This window comes from Ctenocephalides felis, unplaced genomic scaffold (assembly GCF_003426905.1).
Source record: "Ctenocephalides felis isolate EL2017-DRISC unplaced genomic scaffold, ASM342690v1 CF-g0.4_SCAFFOLD_00980, whole genome shotgun sequence".
NCBI classification, from domain to species: Eukaryota; Metazoa; Arthropoda; class Insecta; order Siphonaptera; family Pulicidae; genus Ctenocephalides; species Ctenocephalides felis.
Window position 1 is genome coordinate 227,447 of NW_020537134.1, and position 24,309 is coordinate 251,755.

General features: G+C 30.2%; 1 protein-coding gene across 1 annotated transcript in view; it reads left to right on the forward strand.

Moving 5' to 3' along the window:
- Nucleotides 1-3,807: 3,807 nt before the first annotated feature.
- LOC113365394 overlaps nucleotides 3,808-24,309 on the forward strand; it is a gene marked incomplete at its 3' end in the record, with an annotated part of 33,451 nt that continues 12,949 nt past the window's right edge. The window contains exon 1 of the mRNA XM_026606965.1: nucleotides 3,808-3,916. Coding sequence (XP_026462750.1) covers nucleotides 3,882-3,916 — 35 coding nt within the window. The remainder of the gene's footprint in view (nucleotides 3,917-24,309) is intronic.

The following is a 24,309-nucleotide window of genomic DNA, read 5'->3' on the forward strand; positions in this document are numbered from 1 at the left end:
AGTTCTGTTCATTCGCACCCTTGCGTAACACGTAGTAATCGATCGATACTACGTGAATGACATGGGACATCTATATCGGGTTGAAGTACTAATGAACGTCAAATACTGGGGTTGTTTTCTCAGCTAACGTGTTATTTGTTAAAACTTAACTAAGAGATGGCGACTTGGGATATGGAGGAGCAACTGTAGATGGCAGTGGAGTAGTGACACTTTTTTATTTTATTTACTACTTTAATTGATAAGATAAGATTATTTTGATGAAAACATCTGAACAAAAGAGTGAATTATATACCCAATAAATTTTATCTGAGTACGTTATCAGACAAAGTTTCTATTAAATCATTTAATTATTCAAATTATCTAATTATCTATTATGTATCTTTAGTTTATTATGAATAAACTGTTGTATGAATTTGATCAACAGCCTGTATTATACAGCTATCTTAATAAGTTGGCCAATTTATACTTGTTTAATCTGTAAAGTTAGCGATATGGGGTCAATTCTCCACTAAAATATACCGTAATATAGCGTTGTCATGGAAACGCTATTACGCTGCTTTCTTAGTACTAAAATAGCTCGCAAATAGCTATCTTAAGAAGTTGGCTAATTTACACTTGTTATCTATGGAGTTGGCGTATTCTCCGGTTAAATAGACCGTTGCCATGACAACGCTATGTTACGCTGCTTTCTTGGTACTAAAACTATCAAAATGCTACGTATAGATATAAAACTAACCTAGAAACGCACAAACCTAAAAAAAAGAATGTTATCATAACTGCATTTTTTGATGTTATGTTACTGTCTATTTTAATAACGGAGAATTGGCACCATAATTGTCTTATCTTATAACTCTTTCACTTTTTCTCGCTCTTTAATGTTGCTGTAAGATAACAGATCAAGCTTATCCGAGAATTTATTATTTACCAAAATAAATATTTCACATACACAAGTATTAACTAAAATATTTTATTGTGTAAATTTAACAATAGAATTAGTATTGCCATATGCGAAATGTATTACCAGTATAATACTCTAAAATACCCCTTTGAAAAACATTTTTTAAACTAGTAACATGTCTACTTGAAAAATTCGTAACATGTCCTCTTGACTGCAGTCGAGGAGTCTTGAAGAGCTCTTCATTGTTATAAAATAGCTTTTGTATTTTTATATTTATACGTTTTGACCGTTGGAACACTTCAACGTTGGGAATAAATTTAGTTTTATTTAGTTTCGATAAAAGACAATCTTTGCTCTGAGGTAAGAGAAATGTAGTAATCATTTTATTTTCACAATTTTTAACTACCAAGAACAAGCATAACAATAGCGTTGCCATAACAACTCACAATAGTTACGATTAGGTTAGTTCTAATTCTTAGTACAGTTCTAATTTTTTTTTATGAAGATTCATTTTCGTCTGTAAAACGGTTTTTTTTTGCTCGTAGCCCATGCCTCTGATCCGTATAGAGTTACACTTGACATAGTGAAAATTTTACTTTGTCAACTTTTACTAATCAGGATTTTGTTTTCTTGTCAGTCAAGATTCATTTTCGTCTGTAAAACAGTTTTATCTGCTCGTAGCCCCCATGCCTCTGATCCGTAAAGAGTTAACTCTTGGACATAGTGACAAATTTTACTTTGGCAACTTTTACCAAATCAGGATTTTGTTTTCTTGTCAGTCAAGATTCATTTTCGTCTGTAAAAACGGTTTTTTTTTTTTTGCTCGTAGCCCATGCCTCTGATCGTATAGAGTTACACTTGACATAGTGAAAAATTTTACTTTTTCAATTTTTACAAATCAGGATTTTGTTTTTTTGTCAGTCAAGATCCATTTTCGTCTGTAAACAGTTTTATCTGCTCTCAAGCCCATGCCTCTGATCCGTATAGAGTTACACTTGACACAGTGAAAATTTACTTTGGCAACTTTTACAAATCAGGATTTTGTTTTCTTGTCAGTCAAGATTCATTTTCGTCTATATAACAGTGTTATCTGCTCGTAGCCCATGCCTCTGATCCGTTTAGAGTTACACTTGACACAGTGGAAAATTTTACTTTGTCAATTTTTACAAATCAGGATTTTGTTTTCTTGTCAGTCAAGATTCATTTTCGTCTGTAAAACGGTTTTTTTTTTTGCTCGTAGCCCATGCCTCTGATCTGTATAGAGTTACACTTGACATAGTGAAAAATTTTACTTTGTCAATTTTTACAAATCAGGATTTTGTTTTCTTGTCAGTCAAGATTCATTTTCGTCTGTAAAACAGTTTTATTTGCTCGTAGTCCATGCCTCTGATCCGTATAGAGTTACACTTGACACAGTGAAAAATTTTACTTTGGCAACTTTTACAAATCAGGATTTTGTTTTCTTGTCAGTCAAGATTCATTTTCGTCTATATAACAGTGTTATCTGCTCGTAGCCCATGCCTCTGATCCGTATAGAGTTACACTTGACACAGTGAAAAATTTTACTTTTGGCAACTTTTACAAATCAGGATTTGTTTTCTTGTCAGTAGAGTTCTCGTAGAGTAAATGCTATTCTCGGTAATATGTTTGTCTCATATGGCAACATAGGATAACATAAAACGCCTGAAAGATTTTCATCATCCGTTGAACTTACCTATAAACATGCGTGATATGGAGAACTAATGCTATTTTCGCATTTGTACTATTTGGTGGTTAGTTTTAAACATCAAGAAACATGACTTATCAAATTAAATTACAAAGCAAATACCTAGCATTTTGACAGTTTTTACTACACAATTTATATAAGATTGGACTGTAACCATAGTTAAATAAGTATAAATAGATGGCAAACACGGCCACTTTGATGTTACAATCAATTATAATTCTTTCAATAGATGTCGCCACCAACTTTAGCACGTAAATTTACCATCAGGTTCAATTCTAGATAAGATTTATTTGAATATATAATATAGAAAAGACACTCCTGATTAATTTGACTAAATGAAATTAGAACAAAATATACGCGTATCAAATATATTTCAAAAAATCGCAAATGTGTTGTAAGAAATCTATGATGAGAAAAATTAAAACTTTTTTCATTCAAAAACTATATATTTAAAATATAAAATTGGTAATTTACGTGTACTATATCTAGAGAGACTGTATTTTAAACTGTGTGTGCTGAATTTGAAGCACACTAGCACCATCTTTTGAACGCTGAAAATACTCAAACCGTGTAACGCGTATTTGTTCTATGTTTACCCCGATGACTGTAACATAGCGTTGCCATTACAACACTGAGTTACCTTTCTATTGTATCGAAAAACAGGCCCCGGAATTTAATAACAGTACCTTATTTCTCTCAATCTTGAAATCATAACATTTTTGACAGTTTTTACTACTAAAATTACAAAAAAAACCACTTATCATTGTTTGACATTGAAAACATTTGAACAGTTATATGCTAGAAATTCACTTGAAATTGAATTTAGCTGACTATGCCAGAAATTAAAATAATATAAGATACAGTGAACAGTAAATGTTAGGCAGATGAAATTATATAACTTATAAAGAAGATAGGAACGTATCATTTAGAGTTACATTTCTATTTTCGGAAAATAGGCTCCTGCATTTAACATTAGTATCTTATTTCTCACAATCTTAAAATCTAACCATGTTACTACCCCCCGCTTTTTACTATTTTCAGACTCCTCTTCTCAATTACAATCTTCTGCTAGTTTTCGAAGGTTGTCGACAATGGACCAGGAATGCATGCAGCGGCATCAGCCGGAAACAGGAATCGGACCAGGGCCGGAAATGATGCATACGCACGCACCCCTTTGTTAACCAGAGAGAGGAATAGAAGGTGGGCTGGTGCAGGGGATGGGACTGTAGGGATGCAGCGGTTGTTATGGATATGTAGATGTCAGGCGATAGTAGGCAGATTGCGGCACAATGGTGAGTGATACTAATGTGTAGATGTGGATATATATATATATATATATATATATATATTATACTAGCAAACCCGACGAACTCCGTTTCGCCACCAGATGGTTCGTGAGATAAATGAAAAAAATATTTGTTTGTTTTATATTGTAAAGGAAAAATGTGATTTTATTATACAACAGTAATGAATTTATTTCGATTACAAAATGAAGTGTTTTTTAGTTGAACTTCTCTAAGTAAATGAAAGTGAATCCGCAAATTTCCGTTTTATTCAAGTGCTCTTTGGTAAACCACATTTTTGTTTTTTTGGTCTGACGTTAACACAAACAAAGCGGATGGATTTCCAACTCGTGAACAGGCAACGTATAACTGCCCATGTGAAAAACAATGATTTTCTAAATAATCTATTTGAAATTTATCCCGCAAACACAAAGCGATTGGTGTCGGAATCATTGGTATGTCACCAAATCGCCAACAATTTTATTGAATGGTGAAATTCTGTTCTGTTCTGTTCTGTTATTCTTTGCGGCAAGAATTGCTCGTTGACTTAACTAAGCATAATTCTGATAATTCTCACTAATGTAATTACTTACTAATTCGAATTTTAATTACGGTGCGTGAAGTTCCAGCAATTTGCATTAGGGCACGACGCCATGCATCACTAATTTTCTTAGCTATAAACCTTGCGGAGCCCGAGACCTTAACAACGAATACATAATTTTCGAAATCGGTTTGTGCGTTCTGGAGTTTAAAAATCGCCAGGAAGGAAAACCCGACTTATTTTCATATATATGTAGATTTTTAAACTATACATTATTCATTTGTTATACTATCCCTATGTCAACAATATATTATGAATTTATTCTAATTCTCCTTCGGAGTACAAACGGTGCGCCCTGAAGAGCTTTCACCTTTTTATCGGCGAGTGACATAATTGTGGGTATTTGTGCCCCTACCTTGTAAAGGATTTGGGGTCTCAAAAAAAATAGCTAGGATAAGCCAAAAACGTATGTTGGTACAGTTATACAAAAAAAAACTCTCAACGCTATTTAAGATACTCAGGCAGTACAACGCAGCGCGAGTTAAAGAATTGTTAGAATAATTAACTTACCGAAGAAAAATTGATTTCGTCAGAAAATCCTAATTGCTGATTTTATATTATCTCAGAGTCTCAAGTCATTTTGAATCGATTGACACCCAAATTATAAATATGTGAATAAGTATATAACAGTATATATATATTACCAGGGTTTGGTAAATCCGCTAGTGTATCTAATTCGCCTAAGTGCCGGGCGGTGATTTTGCAACTTTTGACACTATCATCCATCGTCGTCTCTTTCTAACTTACACGAAAATATATCTTGTATCCTTCTCCCTCACCATAATTGTGCCTAAAACGTTCCCATGACTGATAATGCGATTCTGGGGTGCAAATTGGGGAAGCAATTATTAAAAAAAATACACTTAATGGTATCATCCATTAGAATATATCAGGCTGACTATTAACACACACACACACAAACATATTAAAAAAAACAATAATGAGCCAAATAAAATGAATTCAAATTACTTTCATTCATTAAAATTTTAATCAAGATTAACGTTTACACACATACGTGTTATAAATTCTAAACACATAATGAACCTATATATCTCATCATATTTTAGTATTTAATATCAAGGCTTATCAAAGTCTATTGATTTTACATGATTTATTAAAGAAAGAAAAGGAAACTTGGCTGCGTGCATACGTTTCCATACTAAGGAAAACAAGAAAAATAGAACCGGACTGACGAGCAAACTGTATCTTATCATTATTTTTTAATTTGCCACAGTATTTAGTGAAATATCTTATGGCTCAGTACGGATCAGAAGCACGGATTATATAAAAAAAAAACTCTACTGGTGAACAAACTATGTAAATAAGTAACTAGATATAAAAATAAGAATACTAGAATACTACTGGTCACGCTTTACGAATTTTTAATTAATTTTCGTAATTAAAACACTTTTCATAAGCCTATAATATTTTCAGGGACTTGTTTTGACTACTAACTCTACTACTATGCTAAGTTTCATCAAAATCCCAGAAAAGACTAGCAAATATTCATCAAAACCCCAGAATCTACTGACTAGCAAAATCGATTTGTTATAAAACTAGAACGCAACTTACTACCCTTCAATTCAATTTTTATAATCGAACCATTTCTCATAGGCCTATAATATTTTAAGAAGTTCGTTTGGACTATCAACTTTACCACAATGTCAAGTTTCAGCAAAATCCCAGTAGAGTTAATCTAAGGTCACCTTGTCAGAAAAATAGAACTCTACTTTCCAGCAAAATCGATTTGAAAGGAAACTTTAATCAATTTTTGTAATTAAACCACTTCTCTAAGGCCTATAATATTTTAAGAGACTTGTTTTGACTACTAACTCTACTACCATGCTAAGTTTCATCAAAATCCCAGAGAACACTAGCAAAGTTTTATCGAAACCCCAGATTACTGACTAGCGAAATCGATTTGTTATAAAACTAGAATGCTACTTACTACCCTTCAATTCAATTTTTATAATTAAACCATTTCTCATAGGCCTATAATATTTTAAGGAGTTTGTTTTGACTTTCAACTCTACTATCACGTCAAGTTTCATCAAAAGAGTAAACCTGAGGTTACCTTGTCAGAAAAATAGAACTCTGTCTAGCAAAATCGAATTGAAAGGAAACTTTATGTAATTAAATCACTTCTCTTAGGCCTACAATATTTTTTGAGGTTTGTTTTGACTAACAACTCTACCATCGTCAGAAAAATAGAACTCTACTGACGAGCAAAATCGATGTGAAAGGAAAACATGATTACTACTAGGATCATCTTTAAAATCTGTATTATATTTTTTTATATAAACCACTTTCCATAGGGCTATGATATTTTAAGGTATTGGTTTTGACTTTCAACTCTACCACTATGTCATGTTTCATCAAATTCCTAGAAGAGTAAACCTAGGTTACCCTCGTCAGAAAAATGGAACTCTACTGACTAGCAAAATCGATTTAAAAAGGAAACTTTAATTATTTTTTGTAATTAATCCACTTCTCTTAGGCCTATAATATATTAAGAGGTTTGTTTTGACTTTCAACTCTACTATCATGCCAAGTTTCATCAAAATTTTAGAAGAGTAAACCTGACATTACCCCTGTCAGAAAAATAGAACTCTACTGACTAGCAAAATCGATTTGGAGGAAAACTGGAATCCTACTGATCTTACTTTCAACAATTTAATTTTTATAATTAAACCACTTCTCATAGGCCTATAATATTTTAAGGGTTTTTTGGACTATCATCTCTAGCACCATGCCAAGCTTCATCAAAATCCCAGAAGAGTAAGCCTGATAGTCACCCTTGTCAGAAAAATAGAACTCTACGGACTAGCAAAATCGATTTGAAAGGAAGTTTAATTAATTTTTGTAATTAAACCACTTTTCTTAGGCCTGTAATATTTTAAGGTATTGGTTTTGACTATCAATTTTACCACTATGTCATGTTTCATCAAAATCTTAGAAGAGTAAACCTGATAGTTACCCTTGTCAAAAAAATAGAACTCTACTGATCAGCAAAATCGATTTGAAAGAGCCTTTAATTATTTTTTGCAATTACTCCACTTCTCTTAGGCCTATAATATTTTAAGGAGTTCGTTTTGACTATCAACTCTACCATCATGCCAAGTTTCATCAAAATCCCAGAAGAGGGAATATATTAGACTTCTACTTTTTAGCAAATTAGATTTTAATAAAAAAATAGACCTCTACTGACTGCCAAATTAAATTTTACAAAAAATATATAATTTTATCTTTGCTGATATTTCTGAAATTAGACAGCAGTGTGATCAATTCGTGAGAATTTTCTAGTGCTCGTGACGAATTATTTATGTACCAGATTAAATTAACTGTGTATAAATATATAATCCTGATAATAAACTGCGACCAATCTGTTGTCAGTATGAAGTGCATAATGAAGTGATGGGCAGTCGTCGATTAGGGGAAGAACTGTATTGCAAATAATCCGCATAGGGTTAATTTTCGAATTAGACACACCGCAAGGCATTTGTATCGGACCCTCGATAATAATAGGATCTTAAAAACATACATTTGAGCATGCCGTGATGAAATTTTTAAAAACATGGGCTAGTACAGACTAGTCCAGGGTTGGATACCAGGTCGATATCTGTCTGGGGTTCGGCCAGATCGATATCAAGCAGTATGATATCAAATTACACTTGATAAAAATAGGATCTTAAAAACATACATTTGAGCATGTCGTGATGAAATGTTTAAATATATGGGCTAGTAGAGAATAGTCCAGGGTTGGATAGCAGATACATATTAGTCCGGGGTACGGTCAGATTGATATCAAGCAGTATGATATGAAATTATACTTGAGGTTATAGATTTGAAGTGAAAATCACCTTTGGTGTACTTTGTTGTAACATATGTACGCCGCTACTATTATTAATACAAATCTAATTTATGTAGTCTATACATAAAAAAGAAGACTGCTTACAACTGCATTGCCTGCTCGAGAAAAATACTAGGTAGGAATGGACGTTTATAGTCAAACACAAATAATAGAAAAAAATATGATCGTTGTTGAAAAATGCTGTCAAGTTAAGAGCATTGTATATATTTTTTTTAATAGTTGGATTGAGCAGGGCGTCATGACGAGCTCGCTTAAAACGACACTGGCTGCAAAGCTCTGGTAATCAACCTCACAAAATCATCTGTAACACTAATTTTTGTTCCGTACCCCATTGATTTTAGTATTTGTTTTTACTATAGACACTTTTGAGGTATAACATGTTAATTTTCTAGGTCGTTGTACGAACGGTGCGTCCTGCAGAGCTCGTAAAAATATCAAGTGCAAGTTTGAGAAGTGACTATGCAGAATGTATTGCAGAGTGCAAACTTTCATAAAATCCTTTGTCCATCCAATTTTTGTTTCAAAACAAACCGATTTCAGTGTTTGCTGTTATAATAGACATCTTAAACAATATATTTGTCAAATTACAAACTTATAGTGTAAACGGTGCATCCTGCAGAGCTCTTCGAATGTAAAAAACTTTCTTTGCGTGATATTAACTAACAGTTTTATTATCTGTCATCAACGTCCTGAAGAGCCATATAAATCATCAGTCTTATTTCCAATTTAAACAATTAATATTTGGGTTTTGAAAAATAAAAATCGGTTCAGCCGTTCTCCTTGATTTTATTTGGAAATTATCAGGAGATATGAAAACTAAACTAATTGTGTCAATATCAATAGAATGGTTTTCGAGCTTTCAAAATTGGTTCAGGCGTTCTCCTGAAACCGTTAAACTTATCACCGAAATAATATGATACTCCAAAATGATCAGGAGGTCTGGAAACTAAACAAAAAACTCGTGCTGTCTGTACAAATCGTATGGTTTTCAAAATGGTAAAATCAATTCATTTGGAAGTAAAATATTTTTATTATTATTTTGATATCTATTTGTTCGCAAATGATCAGGAGGTATGGATCACCATATCACAAGACAGTCCGAATTGTGAGGTTTTCATATTAAAATCAATTCATTAGCATGTAAGATATTTTTATTATTATTATTTTGACATCTATTTGTTCGCAAATGATCAGGAGGTATGGATCACTATATCACAAAACAGTCCGAATTGAAGGATTTTCATATTAAAAACAATCATTCACATGTAAAATATTTCTTTTATTATTTTGACATCTATTTGTTCGCAAATGATCAGGAGGTATGGATCACCATATCACAAGACAGTCCGAATTGTAAGGTTTTTGTATTAAAATCAATTCATTTGCATGTATAATATTTTTATTATTATTATTTTGACATCAATTTGTTCGCAAATGATCAGGAGGTAAGGATCACCATAATATCACATGAAAGTCCGAATTGTAAGGTTTTCATATTAAAATCAATTCTTTCGCATGTAAAATATTTTTATTATTATTATTTTGACATCAATTTGTTCGCAAATGATCAGGAGGTATGGATCACCATATCACAAGACAGTCCGAATTGTAGGGTTTTTGTATTAAAATCAATTCATTCGCATGTAAAATATTTTTATTTTTATTATTTTGATATCAATTTGTTCGCAAATGATCAGGAGGTAAGGATCACCATAATATCACATGAAAGTCCGAATTGTAAGGTTTTCATATTAAAATCAATTCATTCGCATGTGAAATATTTTTATTATTTTGACATCAATTTGTTCGCAAATGATCAGGAGGTATGGATCACCATGTCACAAGACAGTCCGAATTGTAAGGTTTTCATATTAAAATCAATTCATTCGCATGTAAAATGTTTTTATTATTATTATTTTGACATCAATTTGTTCGGAAATGATCAGGAGGTATGGATCACCATATCACAAGACAGTCCGAATTGTGAGGTTTTCATATTAAAATCAATTCATTCGCATGTAAAATATTTTTATTTAAATAAATTTGACATCAATTTATTTCCAAATGATCAGGAGATATGGATCATCATATCACAAGACAGTCTGGATTGTAAGGTTTGCATATTAAAATCAATTCATTTGCGTGTAAAATATTTTTATTATTATCGTTTTGACATCAATTTGTTCGCAAATGATCAGGAAGTATGGATCACCATATCACAAGACAGTCCGAATTGTAAGATTTTCATATTAAAATCAATTCATTCGCTTGTACAATATTTTTATTTTTATTATTTTGACATCAATTTGTTCGCAAATGATCAGGAGGTATGGATCACCATATCACAATACAGTACAAAATCCTCAATGTTTAAATTCACACGTTGCATGTAACCCTTTTAAAGTCAAGTCTATTAACTGTTAATGGTATTCAAATTTTAGTGTTGCCCGATGCTAGGGGGATGCTGGAATAATATTTATTAGTCATATTTTAAGGTTATGATTCATTAATCCTCCCCGAAAAAAACTAGTCGTATTTGTTTTAAATTGTTTTAAAAGCACGTGCACGATTTGTTTGAAAATAAAAGGGTTGGAATTTATTAACTTCCCGTAGGGTAAGTTATAGCAAACGCAAAAAAATTAAAAATGATATTCTTTATATATCTTTACGTTTCAAAGGTTTTTGAATATTTTGGCATACCCTAAAAAATCATGATTGCGTGTATGTATTATATATATTTATGTCCAGATACATTTTTTCGTCTACGATTTTCAGACCACGGATCAACCGATTTGAATGATTCAAATTATTCAAAGCATTCGATTCATATTGATGGGTGTCGTGCTGATTACTTTTTGGCAAATATTGGTAGAGTCGTTTTGAAGATTCGGGTCAAAAAGTGCAACAAAATGGCAATTTATATTTTGAGAGAACGGAGCATCCGATTTGAATCATTCAAAGAACATTTTACTTGTATTGACATAGTTAAGAATTGATTATATTTTTGGGAAGGCACGTCCAGCGGTTTCAGAGGTCTAATGAAGAATTTAAAAAATGCTATTGGGCGTTAAAAAATGATCATTAGACATATGCACATCAAATTATCAGATATTTTATCGAGATTTTAATAAAAAGTTCTATAGTTGTTTACATCTTTATGGGTTCTGTACTAATGTTTATCCGTAAGACTGCAACACGGCGCTTAAGCGCTTCGATATTTCATCTGCCAAACAGCTACTCAACTGTCACTGTTGATCACTTTCAAAAAATTCAAATTTGTCAAACAATTTGTAGATTTTCAAAAAATTACATGAGTATCAAAATTGTTGAAAAAAAAAACAAAAAAAAACTTAAAATAATTTTAAAGCTTTTGCGGAACGGGAAGTTCCAGCAATTTGCCTTAAGACACGATGCCACGCATCACTAGTTTTGGCAATTTAGTAGAACCTTCTATTCCCTGATGACACAGATCTAGAGTCGAAACCTACCAAAATAATTATAATTTATAGCACATATATCCATATACATATAATATCCGTAATAAATGGGCTCTCCCCTAATATCTCTTTTGCGAGGCAGCTAGTGAGATAATTCCTATCTCGGGCTTCCGTTTCGAGTGCCGCGATTGGTCGTTAAGATTGCCCAATGGGAGCGCCCGTCGAGCGGCCCCCATCGAGCACCCTCCACTCGCGACACAATCGAAAGAGGAGCATGGTGGCAGCGGAGGGACTCTTAATCTATTTCCTTGCTCCAGGAGGGAAGATGAAGTGGCGTTATCTATTGTATATGATATATATATATATATATATATATATATATATATATATACTAGCAAACCCGACGAACTCCGTTTCGCCACCAGATGGTTTCGTGAGAAAGATGAAGAAATTTTTTGTTTGTTTTATATTTGAAAAGAAAAAAAATGATTTTATTACACAACAGTAATGAATGTATTTCGATTACTAAAATGAAGTGTTTGTTAGTTGAACTTCTCTAAGTAAATGAAAGTGAATCTGCAAATTATCCGTTTCATTAAAGTACTCTTTGGTGAACCACATTTTTTGTTTTTTGGTCTGACGTTAACACAAACAAAGCGGATGGTTTCCCAACTCCTGAACAAGCAACGTATAACGTATAACGTATAACTGAAATTTATTTCGCAAACACTAAGCGATTGGCCTTGCGGCTTGTTAATTGTCATTGCAAACTGGAAGTTGCAATCATTTGAAGTCAAACGGAAGACCAGTCGGAATCATTGGTATGTCACCAAATCGCCAGCAATTTTTGATTGAATAGTGAATTTCAGTGCGTGTACATCATTATTCTTTGCGACAAGAATTGCTCGTTGACTTAACCAAGCATAATTCTGATAATTCTCACTAATGTCATTACTCGAATTCTTAATTACGGTGCGTGAATTTCCAGCAATTTGCATTAAGGCACGATGCCATGCAACACTAATGTTCTTAGCTATCAACCTTGCGTAGCCCGAGACTTTTCTAACGAATGCAAAATTGTCGAAATCGGTTTGTGCGTTCTGTAGTTACATCGTCAGGAAGGAAAACCCGACTTATTTTTATATATATGTAGATAATCTATTTGAAATTATTTAAAACAATTATTGATTATTTTCATTGCTCGAATTTTTAATTACGGTGCGTGAAGTTCCAGCAACTTGCATTAAGGCACGATGCCATGCACCACTAATTGCCTTAGCTATAAAAAATTTAAAAAAAAATTATTTTTTTCAAAAAAAAGTAATTTTTGGTCCAATTTATAGTTTCTCAAAAATCTTATTTTTTCGAAGTAAATTTTTTTCAAAAATGTTAATCGTTTTTAAAAAAAAAATTTTTTTTGGTACGGGAAGTTCCAGCAATTTGCCTTAAGGCACGATGCCTTAATTGCCTTAAGACAGAATTCCACTTACAGCTAGTTGTTTTTTAAATTACTCTTCACACCAAAATGCATATACATCAATATGAACGATGTTAAATGTTTAACATGCTTTAAATAAAATTATGAGTCTCAATTCCCACTATATTGGAAATTGAAGTTATTTAAACGGTATAACAAATTCAGAAAAAAATAATATATAGTATCCGCGGTAGAAGTACAATATTACCTTGAATTTTTTCACTCAAAATAATTGCTCCAATAATGTTGCCTATAATTTTTATAATCTCGTATCATATTTTAACTGGTTTTTAGTAATTATAATATTCAAATTACATTTTTCTTAAGTAAAGTAATAATTCAATATACATTATTACCAGGCAAGCTCCTGGGGTCCTCAGCGATCGCATGCCATTTTCTTCCTAACTAAAAAACTATATTGATAATTTCATATCGAAATCTTGTGTTAGCGCCCCCTGAAGCGTGCGCTTACATTTTTTGCATGCATCGCATTTAAGGTAGGATCGGCCCTGATTATTACTTAATTTCATATTTTAGGTGAATTAATTTGTCAAATCCTGTTCTTATGTGTATTATTCAATCTGCCATACATATACTGTATCTTATATTATTTTAATTTTTGGCACATCTCAGCTGCTTTTTGGCTATAATTATGTAGACATTTCATTTTTTTCTTCATAGCCATGAATTTATTATACATATTCTAATATTGTCTAGTCTCATAAGTAAATTGAAATTTTTGGCAGATGACAGTTTTTATTTGTTTTCAATGCCAATAATGTCTCAAATATTTTCAATGTCAAACAATGACATGGCGTTTTTGCAATTTTTTCCATTTATTTCTATAACAATAAATTACTATATTTTTAGACAATATTACTATATTTTTATAATCACATACATCTTAAAAAATTCCTTTAACAAACTTCAGAAAGATTTATCAAAATCTGAATAATCGTTTAGGAGGAGTATATTTACATACATCATTACAGAAGAATTTTATATATAAGATATGTCTTATATATAGAATAGTCGTGTCACAAAGTTTGTTCCCGTACTCCTCCAGAACAGCTTTACCGATTTTTACCAAATTTTATCTATTAAGTAAATAAGTATCTACTTTTAATACCTCTAAGCTTGTTCAACCTTAATTTTATTTTTTTTATAATGTGGCATTAAAAATACATACAACCCTAAGTTTTTACTTCAATATCACCAACCCCTATTTTTTATAGCCATTTTAGTAATTCAATCATTTTTTATTTTTTGTTCAGTTGACATAATTTTAGTTCTGATTTTTGAGTTTGAACAAAAAACTTAAAATTTACTTTAAAATACAATTTTTTATTATTAAGGGTTGTCCAACTCTGATACTTTTTTTAATTTTGGGTCAACTTTTTTTATTTTAATTTTTTTGATGCGGAATTGACAAAATATATAGAAATTTTTTTACTTCAAAATACTTCAAAATATTTTTATCAAGGGTTGTCCACCCCTGACATTTTTAATTATAAATTTTGGGACCAATTTTCTATATTTTGATTTTATATAATTCGAAATTGTAAAATACCTAGAACTTTTTTTACTTTGAAAAACTATTTATATTTATCAAGGGTTGTGCAACCCTATTTTTTTCTCAATTTTGGAATCAATTTTCTTTTAATTTCAATATTATTTATTATTTGACATAATTTTAATTAAGATTTTTTGAGTACATGAAAATTCCTAAGAGTTACTTTAAAAAAGCGGTTTATTTTTATTAAGGGTTGTCCAACTACAATACCTTTTATCAATTTTGAGATCATTTTTTAATGTTTATTTTTTTTTAATGCGGTATTGACAAAATATATACAACTCTTTTTACTTTAAAATAATATTTATTTTTATAAAGGGTTGTCCACCTCTAACATTTTTTTTTAATTTTTCACTAATTTTGTAAATTTAGTTTTCTATAAATTGAAATTGAAAAATACGTAGAACTCTATTTACTTTGCAATACTATTTATTTTTATCAAGGTTTGTGCATCCTATTTTTTTCAATTTCGGAGTCAATTTTCTGTTAATTTAATCCTTTGTTTAACTAGTACACAAAATTCTTGAGTTACTTTACTTTTATTACTTTAAAAAAAATATTATTTAGGGGTTGTCCAACTCCAACACTTTTTATATTTTGTGGTCAATTTTTTTATTTCAATTTTTTTAATGCGAATTGACAAAATTTCTATACAACTCTGTTTACTTCAAAATACTATTTATTTTTATTTAGGGTTGTCCATCTCTGACATTTTTTTTTGAAATTTTTTTTGATCAATTTTCTTTATATTATTTTTCTTATAATTCTAAATTGAAAAATACTTGATACTCTTTTCAAATTAAAAAATATTTATTTTTATCAAGGGTTGACCTCCCCTATTTTCTTTTTTATTGTTTTATTGTTTATTTGTTGACTTTGTATACACGTATATTAGTCATATATATTTTACAGTTATCAATTTTAACAATTTTATTTTATTTGATTGTATGTAATGTTATATATTTTTTTTATTTGGAATCAATGTTCTTCTAGTTTTATTGTTCATAATGCATAATTAAAAAATGCACACAACTCTAAATTTTTTACCCCGCTCCCACAAATCTCTTTTTCATAATAGCCATTTTGGTAATCGAATAATTTTATATTACTGTTAAGGGCGTATTATGATATGTGGCGTGCTTTGCAGTGGGTAAACTATTATGCACCACATTTGCTGTCAGTTAGTTATTTTTGTACTAAGTGTTTATTGAAGAATCGGACAATACTAAATTTTCTGCAATTCCGAAAAACGAAGATTTGTATATAAACGCTAATCATGAGCGTTTATGAGTTCTCTTGTTTATTCTTTTACATTGTTCACTTGTTTTTGCGTGTTTGATGTATTTTTCGAATTTATCTGTTATTCATGTGAATAAATGATTTCATTAATTCCAGTGTTCCTCAATTTTGCAAAATCATTGGAGTAACTATTAAATCAAATACAATAAACTATTCCGAAAGGATCTAATCAACCCTCATTTTTAACATTAAGTATTTTATACTAGAAATACTTTTATGGCAAAACAACGTTTGCCGGGTCAGCTAGTATATATATATATATATATATATATATATATATACTACTCAATTTTTTATCTGTTCCCCACCCCTCCGAAATGGCACTCGTGCGGTTTTACGAAGGGTAACACTCTTTGTCATTTTCATTCTCATTCAACAAGCGATTTTTCTTTTATCGGTCTGTAGAGCTCGTTAAAAAGCCCTCTTCAATTTTAGATTAAGCCATCTGCGACATATATTTATATCGAAGATTATAGTTCTGTATTTTTGTGTTCGGTTATAACGACCCCGGTTATAACGTTATTCAACATCGAACTGTGGTACAGATTTGAAGTATTATTATATTTCCAATGATTTGTTAAAAATTAAATTATCCAGGGCGGGCGGCGAGGATGTTAAACTCTTTGCTCTTATATGTTGATATAACAATCTACTATATCAATCTATTCGTCCAGGACGGGCGGCGAGGATGCATTTTTTTTGCTCACAATTTCTATGAAATTTCTTTTACAAGGATAGAACGCGCGTTTCTTTTAGTTGGGTTAACTCGCGCTTTGAAATACTGTCCGCGTGCCTTATAAACCTTACGATGCTCTTTTGTTTTACTTGACTTATGTGGTGGATTCATCTAGCCCCTGTTAGAGAATTCTAATTTTTTTAGCCCCAAATCCTTTACCAGGTAGGGGTGCAACATCATACCAATCATAACTTATTAAAAAGTGAGAGCTCTTCAGGACGCTCCGATTGCACTACGACGACTCAATGAAATTTCTATCTAGAAGTGTCTTAAAATTTGAAATATTAAAATGAATTGTTTTTTATGAATTTGGTTTCTTGACTGTCTTGATTATCTTTGTATTACATTGTTTGAAGAGCTCAGCAGGGCGCACTGCTTGTACTACAATTATAAAATCCTAATCTATAATACCTAATCTGTCATGTCTTAAAATTTTTAGAGCAAAAAGTCGAGTTAGAGAAAATTTTATAGAAACGTGCACTTTGAAATATATTCTATTGAATCATAATTCCGACGAGCTCTGCAGGACGGCACTGTCTTGATGATAGAATTGATAGATCCTAAAATATTATAGGCTTATGAGAAGATAGGCTTGATTTCTACTTTATGTGTAGAATAGACATCTTAATTTCTATTTTATATGTAGGATATCTTGATTTATTTTTTATATGTAGAACAGACATCTTGTTTTCTATTTTATATGTAGAATAGACATCTTGATGTCTATTTTATATGTAGATTATATATCTTGATTTCTATTTCTTATGAAGAATAGACATCTTGATTTCTATTTTATATGTAGAACAGACATCTTGATTTCTATTTTATATGTAGAATAGACATCTTGATTTCTATTTTATATGTAGACTAGACATCTAGATTTCTATTTTATATGTAGAATATACATCTTGATTTCTATTTTATATGTAAACTAGACATCTTGATTTCTATTTTATATGTGGAATAGACATCTTGATTTCTATTTTATATGTAGAGTAGACATCTTGATTTTTATTTTATTTGTAGAGTAGGCATATTGATTTCTATTTTACATGTAGAATAGACATCTCGATTTCTATTTGTAGAATAGACATCTTGATTTCTATTTGTAGAATAGACATCTCGATTTTTATTCGTAGAATAGACATCTATTTGATGTCTATTTTTTATGGAGAATAGACATCTTGATTTCTATTTGTAGAATAGACATCTTGATTTCTTTTTAATATGTAGAATGGATACATTTGCCTAAACAACCAATAAACTATTGGAGACAGATGAACTTTAATTTTTGACATAGTGTACTATTTTTGCCTTTATGGTACTTTAAAATTCTTTTTTATATATATATATATATATATATATATATATATATATATATATTGCCACCTTCACAGATGAATCTTTTACAAACCCCGCCCCCGGCCACGCCCTCCCGTTACGTATGCAACCTTCCGCACATCCTCAGTCCGGCGTGAACTTCGCGCAAAGTAACACGCTTACCAATACACGAAAACGCGAAATAGTGTTTTTAGTAGACAGATTTTTTTTTAACCAATTTTTGGAAAAAAAAAATTGATGGATATTTATTATTTATATTTAATTGATAATTTAATAATGCAATTATATAAAATTAGGTTTTAGTGTAGTGCAGTGGTAGTTTAAAGGATTTTGTTTGTGTGGTGGTAATAATAATAATAAAAATTTAAATATTTATTTACATAAAAAAAAGTTTAAATAATAATAATAATATTTATAATGATTTTTATAATTTGTAGTGTGTAATGTCTGTATTTTAATTTGTGTTTTGATTATATAATAATTAAATTAAGTGCGTGATGGTATCTTAATACAGTTTTGGAGTTGTAAAGTGGATCTAGAATTTTAAATATACATATGGTAAGCCAATTGATTATTGCCATTACATAGGGGGCACAAAGGTCCATTGTGACTTTAAGCAATTATATGGTGAAAACCAGAACACTTATATCACAACAAATAACAAATATCAAACAAACAACTGTCGAACTGTGTTCAGTAAAACTTCTAGCTAATTCGTCATTATAGAAATGTGTTTTTTGCTGTTTTTCAAAAATTTATCACCTGGTCCTTTTTGCCGCATAGGCGTTGTAAAATGGGACTGTTAGAAGCGAACAGGTCCAATGTCTAAAGGATTTTACGAAATAATATAATTTTCATAGGCACATTTTTTATAAAGATAACTTTATATACAACCATGATCTGGTATTTAGTCAAAAGTAGGATAGATAGGGCGAGACATTAAGGTCCATTTTGACTTTGAGCAATTATATTGTGAAAACCAAAACACTTATATCACAACAAATAACAAATATCAAACTAACAACTATCTATGTTCAGTAAAACTCCCAGCTAATTCATCATTATAGAAATGTGTTTTTATTCTGCTTTTTCAAACCACTATGTCTTGTCTGTCTTGTCTCTCTTGTAAGAAACGAATTTGCTTTGCTTTTTCAAAAATATATCACCTGGTCCTTTTTACCCTATAGGCTGAAAAAAATGAAGATTTATGAAACATTTTGTTTTTAATTTTAAATATATTTTACGAAATATTAGCTAAATTTTTCAGCCAATCCAAAATATAATTCTTATGGGTACATTTTTTACAAAAATAACTCTGTATATAACCTTGATCTTGTATTTTGTCAGAAATATTCACACCAAAGTTGGAATAACTATTTATTTAATCTATCTCTTATAAAATTGCTATCTTTAACTTAATTTAAATTTTTATTTGTCATTTTTTTATTGTTTACATCTTGTCAGGGTTAAGGTTCAGTTGGTCCTCTCTACCCCACCCACATGTAATAGAGGTTATATAAACGTTGTTCTGCTACGTATGTATCCCTTGTCCCTATCTCGCCCAATACGCAATCACGTTTAAGACGATTTGTTGATCGGACTCCTGGTAAATCGTCTTAGCGGGTTTCACTTTATATAATGATAAATGGCAATCCGCCCGAAGGCAGGTCCATGCAGTGAGAACCACCACAAATAAATGTTTGCCTTAAGTTGAATCTAGCTTAAAATAACTACAAATCTTATAAAACAATTGAATAACTTATTCTTAAAAATTATATTCATGTCTCGTAAACTAAACAACAGTGCTCACTACCAGAATATATATCAACAACAGAAAATACTTTTGTTATCGATTTTCAAATATTCCAGTATATCTTCTAATAGCGAAATCGTAAGAATAAGGGTGATGGCTCGACATACCCTCTTTTTGCTCTCTACTTTCAAATATTGTTGTTACAGAATTTCTAATTGGTTTTGTAGTATTGTTTATGAGCCTTTTTACCAGCGGCATTTCAAGCCCCTCTCTATCCTATAATTATTATTTTTCTACGTTTACATTTTCTCTTCTTTTTATATTTCAAGTTTATTTCAGTTTGTATATAATTATTTGTTATTCTAATATTGTCCAGACTCATAAGTGATATTGCATCATCTCATTATCATTATTATTATTATTATTATTATTTCGCTTTCTTCTTTCTTAAAGTTTTTTTCTAACATTGTCATCTAAATTAAATAATTATAAATTATTTGTAACTAAAACTACTCTTTTGTAAAATAAAATTTTGTCACTACATATATGCAATCAAGATCTTAATTTTTCAAGATTTTAAATTGGTATTGCAAATTTTTGCAAAATATTTATTGAATTGGGTGATATAAGTTTTAGTACTAATAACAATCCAACTCCAACATAGAAACGGGTTAATGAATTAATTTTTGTGAACAAAAGCCATTTATATATATTTATAAATTTATATATATATATATATATATATATATATTTAACTTTTAATAACTTGTTATATATATATATATATATATATATATATATTGCATAAGAATGTGGAGAAAGATATAAAACGTGTTAATATATGGATTTATGGCGCCGAAAGTGTTTTTTTGTTTCCTGAACATGAAAAAGGCATAACACGAAAAAATATTAAGATATATATGTATTATTTGAGTTTAAAAGTCGGGCGTTACATCAATAAAAAATAGTGTGAGAGTTTTTAGAAATTTATTTAAAATTCATACGTTTCGGCTAGCATCTTAGCCTTCAATCAGTGGCAATCAATTTAACTATAAAAATTAAAACTAAATAAATAATATGTAAGGAATTGCATAGAAAAGCAATAATAATAATGATAAAAAAACTTACAATTTTATATCCTAATACAACAGATGAAAACATTATTAATCCATGGTATAAGTATGTGCACAGTGGTACAAGATATATTTTTTAACATCACAAATGACAAAACACACAAATAAACATGAATCACTTTTAATAACTTGTCGAAACTATGTATTTACTATTCATTTCGATCACGTCAGGTCACGTTTTATCTTGAAGCATTTCTTAACATGTGTTCAAATTTTCCGAGAAATTTAAAAAGCAATGGGATCTCGTCATTTTTTAGGAAATTTTGACAAGCTATTTAGGAACCACGTGTTTGTTTCCTTCAGGGCCGTGTTGTCAAATCGTTTGTTTATAACCCTGTCGTTATGCAATTGCAAAAACAACCCCTCAGCGAATCTTCTTTTAATTACGTTATTTTCGAAATGTGTTTGAGTTGAAAGAATCTATGTCGTGGTTTTGATTATTTATATGCTCGGTTAACATAGTTTTGAATTGTTTAGTATTTTTAGAGTTATTTTTGTGTTGATGATGGCGTTTACTCAGGTTTTGGCTAGTTTCTCCGATATTAAAAACTTTGCAATTAGAGCAATTTATCTGATATACTAACAATAAGTTCCTTGGTTCCTTGGTGTGCAAATGCGATACAACCCTTAGTTCTATTTTTACACAAATTAAATCTAAGTTTAATTCTGGTCAAAAAAGAACTGGATTAGATTATACCATATTTAACAATTAGTATTAGCAAAATCCTGCTAAACGAGTATTGTTAATATAGATTATATTATATTAAAAAAGTAGAGTTTTGGGTTGTATTGTTTCTATATTACATCATACAACCCATACTAGCATACTTATAATAAAATAGTAATTTGGTTTTCTAGAAATTATTTAGTAATTTCTTACTGAGTAATACAATGTTTGCCGGGTCAGCTAGTATATATATATATATATATATATATATATATATATATATAAATTTATTCGGACGATTAATTTCGGACAAAAGCTCAACAAAAGATTAATAGATCCACCATTTCTCTTTTTCGGATGCGAGACGTCATTAATAATGCTCAAGTTATATATATACAGTAGAACACTGTTAATACGATTTCTTAGGGTTAGAGTTAAAAATGCTTATTAAGCGAGAAAGCTTATTATGCGTTATATAGAATTTCAAAGTGCAGAAACCGTCGTATAGTGACGTATTATGCAAGAAATCATAATAAGCATAATCGTTTTGACCCCGTCCTTGAAGAGGGTTTTCTTTTCAAAAAACTTGACCAAAAACGCGTCTTATGCGGAAAATTGTATAAAACATAATCATCTTAACAGGGTCCTGATATATCTGATATAACAATCTGATAAAATAATCTAATAAAACACTTTTATTAAATCAACGCAAATATAATTTTTAACTCGTGTGTGTCGCACCTTTATAAAATACAGCACATTATATTAATACAATTCAATTTTTTCAAGTAATTTACATTAATATTGTTTAATTCGGTAATATATTTTATATGAAATTTTAATATTCTGTAAAAAAAAGTGCTTGTAAAATAAAAACTATTTTGCTATTTGCTAAAACTATTTGCTATTGTACGAGATGGCATTTAAGTAAAATATACACATCATATAACAATTTTGAGTAATGTTTATTAGTAATATGGTAACACTCGTGATGCACACATTTTTTAATGTCAACCATTATACATATTTATATAGTAAAAATCATAAATTATATATTTACAATATCATTAAAAATATTTATAATGTTCGAAAATAATAATGTAATTAAAGTGATCGGTTTGTCATTGTAATTAGCATTTAGGACTTGATCGTTTATTAGAACAATGAAGAAATTGCTGATTAATCAATTCTATAATATTCGTTCACACAGTGAACATATAATAATCTTGAATAATTTCATTAACACTATCAAAAAATAAACTGCATAGATGTCCATTATGAAGTATATCTGTATATAAATGATACACAGCTACACAAACTATTGTTGTGCATGATCTCTTGTTTAGAGTGATAAATCTGAATATCATATATCAATTTATTCTTTATTATTTATAAAAATATACAACTTTGTAATACTTAATAGCCATCATGATCGAAAAACATCTCTAAGCTTCCAAAAGTATGAGATATAATTCTGAAAAAGATATATCTTCGGCATGATAGAATAAAGCTGTACTACTTTAATATTTTTTCATATCTATAAAATTGCAGAGAATTATTATGTTAAACAACGCCTAAAGAAATATTGTTTTCACAATTTCACTTATCATGTAATCATGTTTGAAGAACTTCATGTAATTAAAATTAACATACATTCATTGACTGCTTGTTTTTTTTTGACTATTTTGCTGGCGATACAGTCTCATTCTTTGAGCAGCTGTAATAACTGTCTTGTCTATAAAAATAATTTTCATTTCAATAACCTCAAAAATATATAGTAACCACGAATATTACAAATTACTTCAATAAACTCACGTTTCCTACACGTCAGATTTTTCATTTGTTTTATTATTTTCACTATACAATCAAAGCAATCATACTCACGTGACACGACCACCAATTACAATCGCCCCGTAAAGAAATGATATCATTGAGAGCGAATGACGAATCATTGGCACTCGACTTGGCCGTAACGCTTTTTCCGTCGCATTTGTACGGATTCACACCCTAGTCGCGCCTAAAGAAGTTTTACTTTAATAATTTTTTTGGTTAATATTTTTCTAAATGTAAAGGTATTACACACAGATGTGATACTACACATAGGAAACTCAAACTCAATCATTATACTGGAAGGTATAAAGATTGGTCAGAGCAGGCGACAAAGATATCCGTTTAACGCGCGGATTTTGCATTATTTGTCTTAAACATATTGTATTTTTATTATATTAGTGACATTGTACATTGTCGAAAAATTGTATTCGCACAAAGCACACTTACACATATACATTCATTTCGTCTAATTTTAAGGTATGCCAAAATGTTGAAACGTAAAATATATAAAACTTTCTATTTTCATAAAAAAATATCTAATATTTGTATTTACTGCTAGCTGATTGGTTACTTGTTTGACTTTTCTTTAAACCACATTTTTTGCAATTTATTTAAATGGTTCAAATCTCGTATAAACCTCCAACCGCTGTGAAGTTCTTACGAATGTGTTTCTAGAAGACGTCG